Source organism: Budorcas taxicolor, chromosome 1, assembly GCF_023091745.1.
Source record: "Budorcas taxicolor isolate Tak-1 chromosome 1, Takin1.1, whole genome shotgun sequence".
NCBI classification, from domain to species: domain Eukaryota; kingdom Metazoa; phylum Chordata; class Mammalia; order Artiodactyla; family Bovidae; genus Budorcas; species Budorcas taxicolor.
In genome coordinates this window covers 206781489-206800101 of record NC_068910.1, presented here as the reverse complement: position 1 = coordinate 206800101, position 18613 = coordinate 206781489, and the positions used below count along the sequence as shown (strand labels likewise).

Here is an 18613-nt window from a genome sequence, read left to right as displayed (position 1 = left end):
GGGTCTCCTGCTTTGCAGGCAGACACTTTACCATCTGAACCACCAGAGAAGTCCTAACTCCAGAAAAGGCAGGAGTTGACTATTTCCAGATTAAAAAAAAAAAAGTCATATTTCAGATGGGGGAAAAAAGACCTGGCAGTACAATAGGACTCAAAACTTCAACCTCTGGAACACCTGTGCTCAGTGGGTACGCCACACCGACTTGCCAGCTTTTCAACAAACGCTTATAAAATGAATGCCCCCAGGCTCTATTCTTCAGCAAGGAAATGCTTGCTGATAAGTTTCCTAGGATTCTTTGCTCTTCAAGTCCCTGTCAATAAGCAGACAGGAAAAATGTGCAACTATAACAGAATGACTGTGTCACCTACCTCAAAGAACACAGACTAAAAGTTTGGTGGATTTGTGACCAAAGTCCAGCCTTTGTCCTTGTGTTTCTGAAAGTTGTTATCCTAGTAGGGAGTCAGGGCTCTCACTTCTTTGCTGGTAGCTCTCCATGATCCCACCTACTGCTCCTCTGTGCTAACTTAGGAAGGTTCTGGGCCACTGGAACTTTCAACACTTGACTCTCCAACTCACAGCTAAATCCACTGGTCACTCAGATGACCACTTGCTAGGGCTGGTGTAGGCTGGGGGCAACCCCGGTCAGCCCCCACCTGAAAGCAGAGTTCCCTTTTCTCACCTCCACAAGGAGTAAGAAAACATTCTCAGAGTGAGTCACCTCCAGCCCCTCCCGAACCAATCTGAGAGAAAGATCTGGAGCCCTCAGGGATGCTATGTACCACCAGCTTACAGGTGTGCTACCCACCAGGAGAATCTCATAATAACCTAGCCCAGAAGGATGAGGAGAGAGCGGCTCTACTTAAATGGGCCTTGGGCTCATGTTCACCACTCTCTATGCAGAACTTTCCACTTCTAAACATTCTAGTTTTATTAAGAATGTTTAAAATATTAATATTAATATTAAAATATATTTAATATATCTATTAAATAGAATAAATAAACCCAGAAATAGAGAGTTTGTCTTGTGTCCAGGTCTGAAGAGCCCTGGGGCCATAATACACCTGCATTCATATCTAGGCTGTCTCAGCTGTACAGGTTATTGAAAACTAGCCAGTCATCCCAGGCCCCTGCTTCCTTCTCCAGGGCCCCTGCCTCCTTCTCTGGGGCCCCTGTCTCCTTCTCCTGGGCCCCTGCCTCCTTCTCTAGAGTCCCTGCCTCTTTGCTGGGGCCCCTGCCTCCTTCTCTGGGGCCCCTGCCTCCTTCTCCTGGGCCCCTGCCTCCTTCTCCTGGGCCCTGCCTCCTTCTCTAGAGTCCCTGCCTCTTTGTTGGGGCCCCTGCCTCCTTCCCTCATGGGTGGTTCTGCAAGTGAAGCTCACTTGCACAGAGGCTGCAGGGTGGATGGAGGTCCCAGGACTGCCCCATGCATGGTGATGTGGACCAGAGCATAGTCATCGGGGACTACAGAGTGGCGAACTTGCCTCTGGATGTTTTCAGTTCAGTTCTGTGTAGAAGTGAAACACCCTAATGAATCAGCCCCTCTGGGAAGAGTATAAGCCGTGCCTGCCATGCTAAGTTGCTTCAGTCGTGTCCGACTTTGCAACCCCATGAACTGTAGCCTGACAGGCTCCTCTGTCCATGGGATTCTCCAGGACAGGAGAAGTGGGTTGCCATGCCCTCCCCCAGGGGGTCTTCCTGACCTAAGGATTGAAGCCGGGTCTCTGTTTCCTGCATTAGCAGGTGGGTTCTTTACCACTAGTGCCACTTGGAAAGCCCCAAGAGTACCAGAAAGGGAAAGTGAGAGTCCCTCCATTGTGTCTGACCATTTTCGACCCCATGGACTGTAGTCTGTCAGGCTCCTCTGTCCACGGAATTCTCCAGGCAAGAATACTGGAGTGGGTAGAAGTTCCCTCTTCCAGGCGATCTTCCCAACCCAGGGATCCCAGGTCTCCCGCATTGCAGGCAGTTTCTTTACCACCTGAGGCACCCAATATTGTCTAGGAAGATCAGGGCATGTTTGTAAGCCCGGCTGATAGCACTATCTCTCAGGAGGCCCATCAGACTCTGCCACTTGCTCTGTGACCTTAGCAGGGTACACGGAGGCAACCTGCCCTGCAGAATCAGGGCAAAGGTCAACTTACACTGCACACCAGGCATTTCCTAGAGACGGAATATGTGCCTCCTGAAGAGGAACCCCTATCGTTTATTTAGAAACCATCAGATCGACTCTACTCCGTATCCTTTCTCCCTCTTTCCGCATCTTCTTATGTAGAAACCTGGGGAGATGGGAAAGGCCGGCCACTGGAGGTTGAGTTTTCCCTTCCAGAAGGTCTGAACATGGCCCCACTGATCACTTTTAAATCACAGCAGCCACACTGTGGGGTTGGTACCTTCCTAGTGGCCATGGAAACACTCTTGTCCTGGAAGGCAAGCAGATGTCTCACTTCTGGGGGTTATCCTAGGTTATGGGGATGAAAGGCCTAAATAGCCTTCTGGAAGTTCTTTCCCATTTTGTAATTCTATCCTCACCTACTTTCTTCCTTCATCATTTATGAAGTAAGGACTTTGGATAGTATTTGTTTTATCCATCTTGTAGTGGATTTAATGCTGTTTCCCCAAAACTGAAAGTGAAAGGTGCTCAGTCGTGTCTCACTCTTTGTGACTCCCAAAACTGATGTCCACTATAAATCTTAGAATGTGACCTTATTTTGGAAATCAGGTCTTGCAGAGGTAATTAGCTGAGGTCATACTCAACTCCTATAAAGAAAGTTGAGCACTGAAGAATTGATGCTTATGAACTGTGGTGTTGGAGAAGATTCTTGAGTCCTTTGACTGCAAGAAGATCCAACAAGTCAGTCCTAAAGGAAATCAGTCCTGGATATTCATTGGTAGGACTGATGCTGAAGCTGAAGCTCCAACACTTTGGCCACCTGATGTGAAGAATCGACTCATTGGAAAAGATCCTGATGCTGAGAAAGATTGAAGGTGGGAGGAGAACAGGATGGCAGAGGATGAGATGGATGGACGGCATCACCGACATGATGGACATGAGATTGAGTAGGCTCTGGGAGTTGGTGATGGACAGGGAAGCCTGGTGTGCTGCAGTCCATGGGGTCACAAAGTCGGACACCACTGAGCAACTGAACTGAACTGAATACTCAACTCCAGGTGGCACTAGTGGTAAAGAACATTCCGGCCAATGCAGGAGACCTAAGAGATGCAGGTTCAGTCCCTGGGTTGGGAAGATCCTCTGAAGGAGGAAATGGCAACCCACTACAGTATTCTTGCCTGGGAAATCCCATTGACAGAGGAGCCTAGCCAGCCATGGTCCATGGGGTCATAAAGAGACACGACTGAAGCAACTTAGCACGCATATGACATCATATAACTCACATATAACGTCATATAACTCACATATGATGCCAAATCCACTGAGATCTTAAATCCAGCTATGGGTCCTCATAGAAGGCCATGGGGAGACAGAGATAGACAGGGAGGAAAGGTTACGAGGCAATGAGGGCAGAGCAGGACAGATACTGCCAGGAACAGCCAGCAGCCGCCAGAAATGGGAAGAGGCCAGAAAGTGTCCTTCCCTCAAGCCTTCTGTGAGAGCACAGCCCTGTGACACATGGATCTCAGGCTCCTCCTTCCAGATCTGTGAGAAATTAATTTCTGTTCTCTTAAGCCACCCAGCTTGTGGACTTGTTACAGCACCCCCAGGAAACTAATATAATCCAATACTTTGATTCCTGTTTTGTGTTGCATTTAGGCTTGTGAATGCTAAGCAAATACAATTAAACATGAATAATTTGATCTTTAACTTCATCAGTGTTCCACTTACTTTCTGTAGTTATGTCTGACAATAGGTAGCATTCTTTGTATCTAGCAATACTACAAGACTAGCATTTGGGTTCGGAGAAGGCGATGGCAGCCCACTCCAGTGCTCTCGCCTGGAAAATCCCATGGGCAGAGAAGCCTGGTGGGCTGCAGTCCATGGAGTCGCCTAAGAGTCGGACACGACTGAGCGACTTCACCTTCACTTTTCACTTTCATGCATTGGAGAAGGAAATGGCAACCCACTCCAGTGTTCTTGCCTGGAGAATCCCAGGGATGGGGGAGCCTGATGGGCTGCCTTCTATCGGATCGCACAGAGTCGGACACGACTGAAGTGACTTAGCTGCAGCAGCAGCAGTATTTGGGTTAACCGCAAGTTTCTAGCCATAAAAGCCCCTCCCAGCAATGCTCCTTCGAAGCATCCTCAGAAATGTCCTAGATGCTGCCTGCATTCCCAGATAAATGGCAGCCTGCTCCTAGTTCAGAGACTTAAGGGAGAATACAGCTTCCTTCCTTGAGTCTTATTTATCTAGGTAATAGGCAAATAAGAAGTTAAAAAAAAATGCTTTAGACGAGAATAACTGAACAGTTGACTTCCCTGATGGCTTAGACTGTAAAGAGTCTGCCTACAATGTGGGAGACCCGGGTTCGATCCCTGGGTTAGGAAGATCCCTTGGAGAAGGAAATGGCAACCCACTCCAGTATTCTTGCCTGGAAAATCCCATGGACGGAGGAGCCTGGTTGGCTACTGTCCATGGGGTCACAAAGGGTCGGATACGACTGAGTGACTTCACTATCACTATCACTAATGACCTGGCACAGAAATGAGTAAGAAGACATCTTACTTTAGGAACAAGGAAACCACACATACCGTGATAGGAGTCCCTCCAGAGCACCCTAAAGGGGGCCATGATGTCAGCGATGTTAAGTACTGACCACCTGGTTTGGGGGCTCTCTGCCTCATTGCCCATCAGAGAAGATGCCATTTTCTCTCTACTAATTAATAACCATTTGTGGGAAAACACTCTGAGGTTAGGTAGCTAACCCAGTTGTTCACCCAACTTTCTCCCAATTTTGTGTGTCTACTGATGCTCCTTACCTAAACCAAGCATTCCTGATGGTTTCAGAAGGTGACAATCTAGCTTGGACACTCCTGCTCTGTACTCAGTGGCTGGCATCCCACTGTGGGAAAGCTTTCCCTCCTCCCATTTATGCTTATTCGGTTGTAGGAGCATGGACTCGTTTCAGTCAATGGGCTATAACTCATTACTAGTATTGTTTATTTAAAATGTTATCCCAGGGACTTCCCTGGTGGTCCAGTGGTTAAGAATCTATCTGCCAATGCAGGGAATATGGGTTCAATCTCTGGTCTGGGAACTAAGATGGCACATGTCACGGTGCAACTAAACCCACTCACTGCAACTACTGAAGCCTGTGTGCTCTGGAGCCCCAAACAAGAGAAGCTGCAGCAGTGAGCAGCCTGTGAACCACAACTAGAAAGTAGCCCCCACCCGCTGCAACTAGAGAAAGGCTGCATGTAGCCACGAAGAGCCTGTGGGTTGCAAAGAAGACCCAGCACAGCCAACAAAAAATCTCATCTCATATTCGGCCAGTGGGAGCCACTTCATTTTTAAGCACTGTCTTATTTTTTGACACCAGGTATTCCCAGCTCATCTCACTTTCCCTGGCCCAGTGATGACAGCATCTTAGTCTCCAAGGCTGCCTGCCTGGCTCCTTCGATAGGAAATGGTACACAGAAACCAAGATCTAGCACCAGGGGTGCTCACTGCTGCTGGGATGCTGCTGTTTCCAGGGCCTATCTCCAGCCAAGAGCAGGCATTTTACACACATGCACCCACAACACATACCCACACATCACACACACACACACACACACACACACACATACCTACACATACCCACACATCACACACACACACACACACACACACATCACACACACACACACACACACACACACACACATACCCACACATCACACACATATTTCTCTGCTTACCTGCTCTCCAGCTTTTCTTGATATCTTTAATTTCAACCCAGCACCACACGATTCATCCAGTCCCCTCAGCCCCACCAACATCTGTAACCCCATGACTGTCAGTGAGGAGCTGTCTCCTTTCTGTGTTATATCTGACAAAAATGCGTAAGCTGAATCTAACCATGAGGAAACGACAGACACATTCAAAAGAAAGTGAAAGTCGCTCCGTCGTGTCCGACTCTTTGTGACCCCGTGGACTACATAGTCCATGGAGTTCTCCAGGCCAGAATACTGGAGTGGGTAGCCGTTCCCTTCTCCAGGGGATCTTCCCAACCCAGGGATCGAACCCAGGTCTTCCGCATTTCAGGCAGATTCTTTACCAGCTGAGCCACAAGGAAGTCTATAAAATAAATGCCTTGTACCCTCCCAAAATGACAAGCTTACAGGAGGCAAAGAAAGGCCAAGATATGGTTCCAAATTAAAGGAAACTAAATACACAGGATGACTAAATGCCGAGTGCGACCACACACTAGATCCTGGCCCAGGGAAAAGTCTATAAAAGAAAAAGAAAAATCTATAGAAAGATTTCAAAACTCTATAGAAAAATCTATAAAAGACATTATTGGACATTTGAACATGGACTGTGGATTAGATAACAGCATTGAAAGAAAGTGAAGTGAAAGTGAAGTCGCTCAGTCGTGTCCGACCATTTGTGACCCCATGTACTGTAGCCCACCAGGCTCCTCCGTCCATGGGATTCTCCAGACAAGAATACTGGAGTGGGTTACCATTTCCTTCTCCAGGGGATCTTCCCGACCCAGGGATCGAACCTGGGTGTCCCGCACTGGAGGCAGACGCTTTAACCTCTGAGCCACCAGGGAATGTTAAACTTCCTGATTTTGATCTTTGTGTGCAGTTATATGTGCTATGCTTAGTTGCTAAGTTGTGTCTGACTCTTTGTGACCCCATGGACTCTAGCCCACCAGGCTCCTCTGTCCATGGGGATTCTCCAGGCAAGAATACTGGAGTGGGCTGCCATGCCCTCCTCCAGGGGATCTTTATAACCCAGGGATAGAACCCAGCTCCGCCCCATTGAGGGCGGATTCTTTACCAGCTGAGCTACCAGGGAAGCAGTTACACGAGAATATCTTATTTACAGGAAATACATACTAACGTATTTAGAAAAAAAAGGGTATAATGTCTGCAACTTGCTCTCAAATGGTTCATGAAAAAGTGTGTGTGAGTGTGTGCATGTGTGTGTACATACATTTGCACACACACACAGATGAGAGAAGATGAAAAGAAAGTGAAAGTGAAGTCACTCAGTCATGTCCCACTCTTTGCGACCCCATGGACTGTAGCCTATCAGGCTCCTCTGTCCATTTGCTCTGCCCTAGGCTTACTCTACTCGAGATTCAAAGTCCCAGGACAGAGAGGCTGGTTCGCCCACCTTAGGCCCTCTCCTGCCTCCTGCTGGACCTGGGCTACAGCAGAAGGTCAGCGGGATGGAGCCTCAGGGGTCCATCTCAGGCTTCTGTAAGGGGATAGAAGATCCTGAGACTCCCCTGCTGGTCACAGCTGCACACAAGGGAGGGAAGTCAGCTCCCCAAAGATCAGAGTGCTGCTAAAAATATATAAAAAATGTCCTTCGTAGGAATGTTGACACTGATTCTCTTACAGCCAAGGAAGCTGAGGTCTAGAAAGGTTAAATAACCTTTCAAGGTCAAAGAGCAAGTTTGCGGTAGAGATGGAACAGAAATGAAGACAAATATGCCATCTCTGTGCTACTCAAAGAATGGTCTGTGGACCCACAGTATCACATCACCTGGGAGATGTAGGTTCTCAGGTGCCACCCCAGGTCTACTGAGCCAGGATCAGCATTTTAACAAGTTTTGAATGATTTCCATGCACATTACAGTGTGAGAAGCAATGCTCTATCTCTGAGATTTTAACCTAAAAAAAAAGGGAGGCGGGGGTTGTGATTACAGGAGTTCTGTGTAACATTCTTATCATTTTCTCCTGTGAGTTTGAAAAACTGTATCCAAATAAAGTTATAAAAGAAAACAAAAATAAATACCCACTAAAAAAATGTAAGTGTGGAACCACTTCTGTCTAGACTAGCACTAGATGGGAAATGAATCGACAAGCAAACTGTTCTAGGACGAGCCAGATGTCTGAAGTCACTTCTGAGACCCCGTGGGCACACCAGACACCAGCCTGGGCCAGAGAAGCTGCAAAGGATGTGTAGGCGGCACATGGCCGGGAGATGGAGCCTAGGGGACCCAGAACACACACTGTGGCATAAACATCACCCTGAGCAGAAGGCATTTGAGTTTCTGAAATCTCTCATCTGCCTAAAAACAGAGCCTCCAAAACAACTCAACTGTCATCAGTCCTCCCTGGGAGCAACCGGGAGAGACTTAGTACCAGAGGTGGGAAGCACCCACCTCACACCGAAACAGACTCTGTCACAACTGTATCCTGGCCCCCTGCTAGTCTCCCAAGGGCCCGTTTACCTTTCCAAAAAGTCATCTGCTTTCCCAAATGTGCTCTCCTTCTTCTCTTCCCCTGCTAAGGTGGTATATACACCCCAAATTCTAAGGCCCCCAGGAGTCACCTTTTTCTGTGAACTCCCACATACACGTGGCTAAATCTGTCTTCTCTCTTGGGCATCTGCCTTTTGTCAGTTTAATTCACATGCCCCCAATCATTCAACCTAACAGGGTAGAGGGAAAACACTTCTCTTCCCGACAGAGATCAGCAGGAGAGAGTGTGGCTTAGAGACCAGACAGCCCAGCTCTAGACTCCGCCCTCACCTCCAGCCTCCTCCAAGGAATGGGTGTGGGATTCACAAGTCTCCTAGGAGAAGGACTCTCAGACAGCACACAAGATGCTCTCAGAACAGAAAGCGGTGTTTTGGTCTGTGTTTAACTTGTTCAGATTTCATTTTCTCTTCCAAAGTCCCAGCTCAGTGACGCCACTCATTCAGTTCAGAGTTAATACACTTATTTCACCCACCGCCATTTTACTCATCCTATCAAGATAATATTCAGTGGACTAGAAGCCACTGAGAACCCCAGAGGTTTTCAGTCTGTCTGTCACTGCAGAACCACAGGTGGACAACTCAGCAGCGTTCCTGGTCACCACTTCAACCACGGATAAACCATTCAACAGTTATGGGCAGGGCGGGCATCCACATGTGTCTTATCAGGAAACTGGGGGTGGGGGACCTGCTGGCTGCAGGGTGGCACGGTGCCCCCGACTTACCACTGATCCCTGGAGAACGAGATGATGAAGCGAATGCCAGGGGGAAGCTGGGCCATTGACGCCTCCCTGGATGTGGAGCTTCGGTCATAAAATAAGATGCTTCATAAATAGGTTCTTAATCCCAGGAAGCGAGTAAGGATGCTCGTGGGGACTCGCCTCCTCTCTTCCCTCCAGCAGAGGCTCAGCCGTCTACAAGGAGAAGGAGGGGTGGAAAGGTCAGGCGTCGTCAGAGGCCCTGGCGGAAGTCACTGCACGCAGTGTGGTCACCCAGCCCGGAGCAGAGCCAGGCGCCACAGGGCACTCCCACCATAAAAGCCACCTGGTGGGGGTGGAGCGTCTGCCCTGCGTGGGCAGCTTATTCAACCATCACTGAAAGGAACTTCACATGATGTTCTGAGGGTGCAATGGAGAGAGAACGGCTGAATTTATCTCCATCCGGAAGGCATCCAGAGATTGACCACTCACTCTTCACCACTACACTCCACAGAACTGACGTTCATACTCACGGGAGACCAGCAGGGGCCCAGAGGTCACACCAGGTGCTCAGGCACCAGAGGGCCACCAACCAGCCGGTCCTGATTCCCCCACTGGGGCCCAGGCCACGTCTGAGCTACAGTAACAGAGAGTAACGTAGGCCTGGACCAGGTGGTGGGTCATCAAGCCCATCATTTGACTGTGGCTTTGCAATGGAGTCTAAATATATGTAATGCCATGGGGATGAATACCTCGAATCAGCCTCCTCATTTCTCACTCCTGTGGTCACTGCAGGGGCCTTGGAAAATGGCCCCTTTCTGAGCAAGACAGGAAGAAAGGGGCAGGGAGGCCTGGCTGCCCGTCCCAAAGCCAACCTCGCCACGTGTGCTGTCTTCCAGTTTTTCTCCTATGTTTGCTGGGTGAGGAGGAATCTTGGGGACCCATGCATTACATCACAGAGCACACCATGCACTCGGGAGCAGGTATGGTTCCATCTTAGTGCTTATGGAAAAGTCACAGGTTATATGGTGTTTTTAAAGAAGGCTACTTTTGATGGAACATTGATTTTGATTTAAAGCTTAGAAATAAATTCAATGTCTTTAAACAACTTTCTTGAGATAACAGACAAGTGACAGCCAATAGTTCTAATTTAGAGGATCTAAAATATTCCTAAGGGCCTCAGGATCCCCATGTTCACACCTGCCTTCCCTCTAGAGTGAGATTTCAAAATGCACCTTGGCGAGCCATCACAGAGCTATGAAATTAAAAGATGCTTGCTCCTTAGAAGAAAAGCTATGACAAACCTAGACAGTGTATTAAAAAGCAGAGATATCACTTTGCCAACACAGGTACGTGTAGTCAAAGCTATGGTTTTTTCAGTAGTCATGTACGAATGTGAGAGTTGGACCACAAAGAAGGTTGAATGCTGAGGAATTGATGCTTTTGAACCATGGTGCTGAAGAAGACTCTTGAGACACCCTTGGACTGCACGGAGATCAAACCAGTTAATCCTGAAGGAAATCAGTCCTAAATATTCATTGGAAGGACTGATGCTGAAGCTGAAGCTCCAATACTTTGGCCACCTGATGGGAAGAGCCAACTCGTTGGAAAAGACCCTGATGCTAGGAAAGATAGAGGGCAGGAAAAGGGGGTGACAGAGGATGAGATGGTTGGATGGAATCACCAACTCAACGGACATGAGTTTGAGCAAACTCAGGGAGATAGTGAAGGACAAGGAAGTCTGGTGTGCTGCAGTCCATGGGGTTGCAAAGAGTCAGACATGACTGCGGCAATGCTGAACAACAACAAGCTGTCATACCGTCCCCTGACCCCCATCTCCTCTCAGAGAGGCAATGAGGCCCCTCCTTCTGCTTCAGCCAGGAGAACTACACCTTTGCTCCTACCAGCTCATCATCCTGCCTGGAGTGCCACCTGCCCTTGTGGCTGGCCCTGGGCTGGGTAATCCCAGGCATGTCACAAACTTTCTGTTCCTTCACTTGCCCCAGCTAAAAAACAGGGATGGTGGCATCTACATTTTTTGGGTTGCTATTAAAAATGAGATGTGCGATCTGTGGACAGCCTTGAGCACAGAGCCTGGTGTGGAGGAGATGCCCAATCAGGAGGAGCTGGTTCTGTTCTCAGCAGACATCAAGAGAGGCATCAGGGGACTGCAGGCGACCACTCAGCCCCCATTCCCTGGTCTAGCACAGAGCCAGCATCCAGGAGACGCGTGGAATCAAGCTCCACACGCGTTTCAACACTGTTGTTGCTCATATCTCTAGATTTTAAAAAGATTTTATTAAAATTCTGCTCAAAATGAGTGGGCTCCTACTTGGACCTAAACATACTTTGAGAAGGGGCTTCTTAGGTGGCGCTAGGGGTGAAGAACCCGCCTGCCAGTGCAGGAGATATAAGAGACCAGGGCTCCATCCCTGTGTTGGAAAGGTCCCCTGGAGGAGGGCATGGCAACCCACTCCAGTATTCTTGCCTGGAGAATCCCATGGACAGAGAAGCGGGAGGGCTATGGTGCATAGGGTCGTAAAGAGTTGGACACGACTGAAGTGACCGCACCCATACGTTGAGAAATAATTTTTGGGTGATGACTTTAAAGTAAAGGATTTGGTCTGAATTTTACAGCGCCCAGAAATGGATGGTCAGAAGCAAATGTCCTCCTCTGTCCAGACACTGCTTCTCTAGGTACAGCTTATCTGGAAGTATCCTACTGCATCTATTATACCCACTAAGGTACTGCCCTGGTGGCTCAGAGGTAAAGAATCTGCCTGCAGTGCAGGAGATGCGGGTTCAATCCTTGGGTTGGGAAGATCCCCTGAAGGAAATGGCAACCCACTCCAGTATTCTTGCCTGGAGAATCCCATGGACAGGGGAGCCGATCGGGCTACAGTCCGAAGGGTAGCAAAGAAGTCACATATGACTGAGCGACTAAGCATATACGAACACATCAACTAATCCATCAACCTCAATTCAAGGCTGGTAAAACTTGGAACTTTAAAACAAAATCCAGAAGACATTGGAAAAATCAGCAGGAAAAAAAAAATCTCGATTTCCTTTGAAAACCATGGTTCTTCCTCCTCCTATAAAATGGGTGAACACCAGTGCTATAAATTCTCACCGTCGGTGCAATTAAGATGTGTAAACATAGTGATTTTACATGTTGGACGTTAAGAGCTTGATTTAATTAGGCCCTTTCCTCCAAAGTCTGACCGGTGACCAATGATCATTCCAACGAGGGCTGGTCAAGAGCTCCGAGGACACCGCTGACAACTCTGTGCTCTCCTGCCAGCCCCATGGCTGGCCCAGAGGCTGGCCTGGGGCGCTGGACACCTGGGGCAAATTCAGGTTGGTCCAGTTTCCCTCAATCCCCTCCCCCCTCGCTTCCTCTGGGCAGGTCCCCTCCAAAGAGAGAAAAGCAGAACTGGAGCTAATCACTTGGTTTAAGCCTTGTTTTTGACACATAACCCAAGTACATAAAAAGAACATGCACTTTTAAAAAAAATGGCTCTTAATAGACACCTGGAACTCACACCACCACAGCAGGGAAAAGTGTAAGAATATCCAGTTTCGAAGATAACAACTTCAGAAGCACCCCACCACAGCATCTCTGTTACAATCCACAAAGCACGTTTTTATACCCATCATGTGAAAGAGCCCAGCTTAGTCTATAAACTGTAAAATTATGAAATGGAATGACCTGAAGGCAATATGAATTCTGGAGCTCTGCCTTTGGCCTCACCATTTGGGGAAGAGTCATGTGTACTCACAGGTAAAAAAGAGACTCAAAGGCAAGCAATGAAGAGAAAACACAGAAAGGGTCTTCCCACAACTGAAGCTCTGTTGTCAGTAGTCAAAGCAATATCATGCATACCTTAAATAATCTACCTAAAGGCAAAGCTTTTAAGCTGGGTCTTATTTTAAGGCAAACAAGTTTCATACATTCTTCTTTTATGAGGGAGAGAAAGAGAATGAGTGAGGGAAACTTGCTTTCCAGAGAAAACACTTTCTACGGTCTGTGCTTTAGGCTGTCAGCAATATTAAAGATTAATGACAATAGCCAGTATCTCTTTCCTGGGCTTCAATACAAATGCGAACCCTCCATCTCCATCGCTTTCTCCCACCAACAAGCAGCACCCCAGGTGGTGTGCACAACACAGAACCTGCAAAGGCGCTTCCAAAACCATGTGGTAAGACTCTGGGGGTCTCCAGTCCTGGGTTCTCAAGGTTGATTTTAAAAGGCCTTAAAGAAGGAGCAATGGGGGAAATTTAATCTAGTTACCAACTCAGACATCCTTAGACGATTGAAATTCGAGGGCAGGTGGGCACTCTCCAGGCGGGCAGCTCACGGAGAGGAAAGGAAAGACGGGCTAGAGAAATTCAAACCTGACGGTGGGGCGAGGGGCCTCCAGCACTGGGGTCGCAGTCCCGGGTCGCCAGGTCCCCGGGATCAGCAGGGCGGCTGCGGAGGCTGGGACGGCAGGAGGGTGGGGGTTAGGAGGCAAAATAAGCCAGAAGGTCGTTGCCTCGAGGCCGGGTGACTTTCCGGGGCTCTGAGTCCTGTAAATCACTCCCGGAGGCTCCGGGCTCTGGGGACCAGCCGCTCACAGACAAACAACCCAAAGGCCCCGGGTGCGGGCGCCGGCTCCTCCCCGCGGTCGGTCCCGGAGGAGGACAGGCGGGCACGCCCCCGTCTCCGCCGCGCGACTGCCCCGCGCCCTGCTCCCCGCCCGACCCCCGGCATAGCTGTCACCGCGGCCCGGCGGCCCGGGAGGGGTCCGGGAGGACGGCTCGGCTCGCCCGCGCCCGGAGCTCCGATGGGCGGCTGCCGGCCCGGCACCGGCTCCGCGCCTCCGCCCCCGGGTCCCGGGGCGCCCGGGTGATCCCCGAGACCCACCCCCGCCCGGCTGCATCCGCCGCCCTGGGCCCGGGGGGCGCCCGGCCCGGGACGAGCACAAAGGCGCGCGCCCGGCGCAGGGGCCCCGGCTGTCCGCGCGTCGCCAGCGCTGGCAGGTGTCGCTCGGCCCCGGCGCCCGAGTCCCCAGGCCCGGCCGGCGCGGGCGGTGGGCAGGGGTCCGCGCATCGCAATCCCTCTCGCCGCCCGGTCCGGGTCCCCACGCCTCACCTGCGCCCCCAGGCCCGCGCCCCGCCGCCCGGCCCCGCCGCCGCGGGCGCTTCCTGTCGCGACTTCCTGGGGCGGCGCGGAGGCCCCGGCGGCCCTTTCACTTTCAGCGACCGCGGGGCGCCGGCTCCGGCCCCTCCCCTCCGCCTCATCCTCCTCCGGTCCTCCCCCCGCCCCGGAGCCGCCCGGGGGCCCTGATAGCCCGGGGACGGCGGGCGGGGCGCCCCCACGCGGAGCCCGGGGCATCGCCGCGCAGGAGTCCTCCCCGCGGCCCCAGGTCCGCCAGCACCTGCCTGCGCGCGCCCGGGCTTGAGTTCCCACTGCCGAAGAGGCGTTCCCCAAGGGCGCTTTGTCCTCAAGGCAGGTCCCACCCAGAGCGCGGCTTCCAAGGAAGGATGGCACTAAAGGGGCAGCCTTGCCGCTGCCACCTGCCCCCAACATTATTCCTATTACCTCCTCTCAGGAGTCAGACTCTGACTGACGTTGTATTAAATGAAAATGGGGCCCATGATAGCTGTGTTGACCCATCTTTGATCACACCTGTGTAAGTGTGACACGTGGCTCACCTCACCTGCTCTCAGTCACCTGCTCTAGACCAGCCTCCCCTGTGCAGTCAGACATCCCCTCTCCTAATCCCGACCCTTGGCACCACCCCCTCCCCGCCCAAGCCTGATTATTTTCCTCGGGGACCCACAGAGCACCCAGGGTGGACACATGGCATCCAAACCCAGCCCAGGTGCCTGCTCCCAGGAAAGCAGCTCGCGGGAAGGGCCCCGTGAGACAGAAAAGAAACTCCAGGCAGAAGTGTCCACATGGTTAAACTATGCTTGAAGCTAAAATAAATTCAACGCCTGGCCGTAAATGCCGGAGAGGTCTGTAGGAGACGGAGGGCCCAGGGGCTTGTGGCCTCTGGGCAAGCACCCACCTGAGTCTCGGGAGACCCACCCAGGGTCTCAGGGGCCCTGCTGTGCCTGGGGGACACCGTGCCATTCTTTCCCCCTGGCTGAACTGGGTGTCAAATACCCCAGCTCTGTTGGCTTTTGAGACGCCTCCTCCATGTGGGAAGGAGAACTGCCACTTCACTGAAGCCCGCGCTTCAGCCACAGGAGGGCAGCTGCTCACCCTGCAAGGGAGGCGGCCCATCTCCTGATTCCTGCCTCCCCTTGGTGAGGTCTGTTTTTCCCCAGACCTCTTCTCTCAGACAGTTCTCCTCCCTTCCCTAGCTCTCCATTCCTGCGGATTCAAGCCTGCCCAGCCTGGCTTCCCCGTCCCTCCAAGTCATCCTGCACCCTCACCTGCCCAGGGCTCTGCTCAGGGCTCCTCAGGCTCCGAGCCTCCAAGCAAGCCCTCCCTCTCCAAATCCACTTCTCCAGTACCTCAAACTGCCCTCCCAAAGCAGACTGGACCCTGGTGTTCCTGAGAAAACCCTTTCAAGACCCCCCTTTGGATCAGGAACGAGCCCCAGTCCTTACTAGCTAGAAGGCAAGACCCAAACCCACTTATGACTCCAAGACCAAAGCTCAGACTGTTCTTCAGTTTCCAAGACTTTCTCACACATCAAGTTGCTATTTCTGCCTTGGCCCTCCAGGCCAGCCTTTTCTAGTGAGCTCAAACTTCAAGACCCAGGTCAAGTATTTGTCTGTTTACTGCTTTCCCAGGGCACTACGGAAACCTCTGGGTCCTGACTTATCTATCACAATGAACACTATAGTACTGGTTATTTCTAAACCTGTCTCCTGGCCCCTAGCCTGGGACCAAAGGATTCTCAGGGTCCCGCCCAACTCAGAAGGCCTCATCCGTGTTTGCCAACAGCATGAAACGATGCGGGAGGACTCAGCACAGGGAGCCCCTCCATTTCTACACCATTTCTCACCGAGAAAGCGATGACGCTTGTGTGGCACACGGGGGAAAACCAGAGGCACCTGAGCTGGTCTGTATAATATTTGCCAAAAATATTCATCTATCAATTTTGCTGTTGTTGTTTTAGTCACTCAGTCGTGTCTAACTCTTGTAACTCCATGGACTGTGGCCCACCAGGTTCCTCTGTCCATGGAATTTCCCAGGCAAGAATACGGGAGCTGGTTGCCATTTCCTTCTCTGGGGGATCTTCCAAACCCAGGGATCGAACATGCAACTCTCGCATCTCCTGCATTGGCAGGCGGATTCTTACCACTGAGCCACCAGGGAAGCCCTATTAATTTTACAAAGATCAAAATAGTAATATTTAACAAAATATGGTTTTGACATTAATATTTTGTATGATTGTAAGAAACATTTGAAAAGTATTAGGGAGACAGTAAATTTGTATGAAAGTTCCAAATAAAACCGTTCACACTTTGAAATGACAACATGTAATTGCTCCAGTGGGCACACCGGGTCTTATGCTTGACGTGGCTGCACGTAAGCTCAGGACGGGAGACAAGCTGGGATGTTACCACAGGGCCACTTTCTTGGTTAAAGTAGGTGATCACCTAAAAGTCTTTTTTACAATCACACACATTTCCCCAAAGTTGAAATTATATTTAAGAATCTGACACTCTTCCTTTTCTTTCAACTTGTTATGTTGACATTTCTTATGCAAATCAACAAATAAATTTCCAGCCCAGTTGACATTTCATATCCAGCATTTCAAGCTCGTGACGAAGCATATGGGTCAGCACCGTAGTGCCTGCGGGCTGCCGGTGCCAGAGCTGATGGCCGGGCTTCCAGAGACATGAGCTCAGGGTGCCCAGACCTGGGGCTGCCTCTGAACACACCTGCCTGGGTGGCCCTCGGCTTTTAACCTCAAACTTGCATGTCGAGTTCGAATTTATTTTGATTTTATTTCAGAAAAAGAGAAACAGACCCAGTGAGAGGTACAAACACTCTGATCCAACAGACATGTCTTGGGTGCCTACCGGAGCCAGCCCCGAGCCAGGCACGGGGGCCTCAGTCAACAGGGGCCTTGCTTTCCCAGGATTCATAGAGCAAAGGCGTGTGGCAGGAACAGGCTGTTCCTCTCAGAGAGAAGCTGATGTGAGCATGAGGGAGGACGCAGGTTCATTTCCTGGGGTGACCATAACAAAGGACCTCAAACTGGGTGACTTAAGATAACAGACATTTACGGTCTCTCGGTTCTGGGGGCCAAAAGGCCGAGCTCAAGATGTGGGCAGGGGACTTCCCTGGCGGTCTGGTGGTTAAGAGGTCACCTCCCAGTGCATGCGGTGCAGGCTTGATTCCTGGCCAGGGAGCTAAGATCACACATGCCTCTCAGCCAAAAAAAGAAAAAAACACATAAAAACAAAACCAATATTGCAACAAACTCAACAAAAACTTTAAAAATGGCCCACATTAAGGAAAAAAAAAACTGATAAAAAGAAGAAAGATGTCAGCAGGGCTGTGCTCCCTTCAAAGTCTCCAGGGAAGTTTCTGTTTCACGTCTTTCTGTCAGCTTCTGACGTCACTGGCCATCCCGGGTGTTTTTGACCTTGTCGGGGTGTGTGTGTGTGTGTTAGCTGCTCAGTCGTGTCCAACTCTTTGCAACCCCATGGACTGTAGCCTTCCAGGTTCCTCTCTCCATGGGATTCTCCAGGCAAGATTACTGGAGAGGGCTGCCACTGCCTTCTTGTAGCTACATGGCTCTCATCAGCCTCTGTTTTCACCTTCTCCCGGCTTGTCTGCATTCACATCGTCTTTTCTCCCTCTGTCTGTATCTCTCTTTCCCTCTGCTAAGGACACCAGTTATGCTGGATTTATACTCCCAACTCCAGGAAGACTTCAACTAAACTCATTATATCTGCAGTGATCCTATTTTCACCAAGGCCACATTCAGAGCTTCAAGGAAGAATATGAATTTGTGGGGCGGAGCAGGGGAAAGGGGGAACATTATTTAACACAGAACAAGGCTATAAAGTTCTATATAAGCCTGAACAGTGCTAGGGAGGGCACTCCCAGGTGAGCAGCATCGGGAAGTTGGCACCTGAGGTCCGCGGAAGTCAGGGGAGTGGGCTGTCACTGGGATCCAGGGCGCTGAGGCTGCAGAGAGACTTGTTGGACTGAGAGGGACTTTAGCAGAGGAGTAGCGGGGGAAAGATTCAGGGAATCCACAGCCCCAGCTCCGCTCCGGACCTCCCACTGCCTGACCTGGGAGGGGACGGAGGCCAGGGAGCCCCCTGGACACAGTGCACCATGGGACAGATGTGGTCCTTTCCTTGCCAAGAGCTTCCAGCTAGTGGAGATGTCAGGTCACAACACCGACTCATGTTATAATAAGAGACACTGTTGTTGCTGTTTAGTTGCTAAGTCTTGTCCGACGCTTTGTGACCCCATAGACTGTAGCCCACCAGACTCCTCTGTCCATGGGATTTCCCAGGCGAGAATACTGGAGTGGGTTGCCATTTCCTCCTCCAGGGGATCTTCCTGACCCAGGGATC

At 50.7% G+C, this 18613-nt stretch overlaps 1 protein-coding gene across 3 annotated transcripts in view; it reads right to left on the bottom strand.

Moving 5' to 3' along the window:
* Positions 1-14316, bottom strand: part of SLC37A1 (solute carrier family 37 member 1) — a 72748-nt gene extending 58432 nt beyond the window's left edge. For 2 of the 3 annotated variants that reach the window (XM_052637150.1, XM_052637168.1), the window contains exons 1-2: positions 14205-14316; positions 9098-9286 (exon numbers count right to left, since the gene is read on the bottom strand). In XM_052637150.1, coding sequence (XP_052493110.1) covers positions 9098-9153 — 56 coding nt within the window. In that variant the 5' untranslated portion in view covers positions 9154-9286; positions 14205-14316. Of the gene's footprint in view, positions 1-9097; positions 9287-13465; positions 13516-14204 lie in introns of those variants that run through there. The other variant, XM_052637159.1, reaches the window with a different exon arrangement.
* Positions 14317-18613: the final 4297 nt, after the last annotated feature.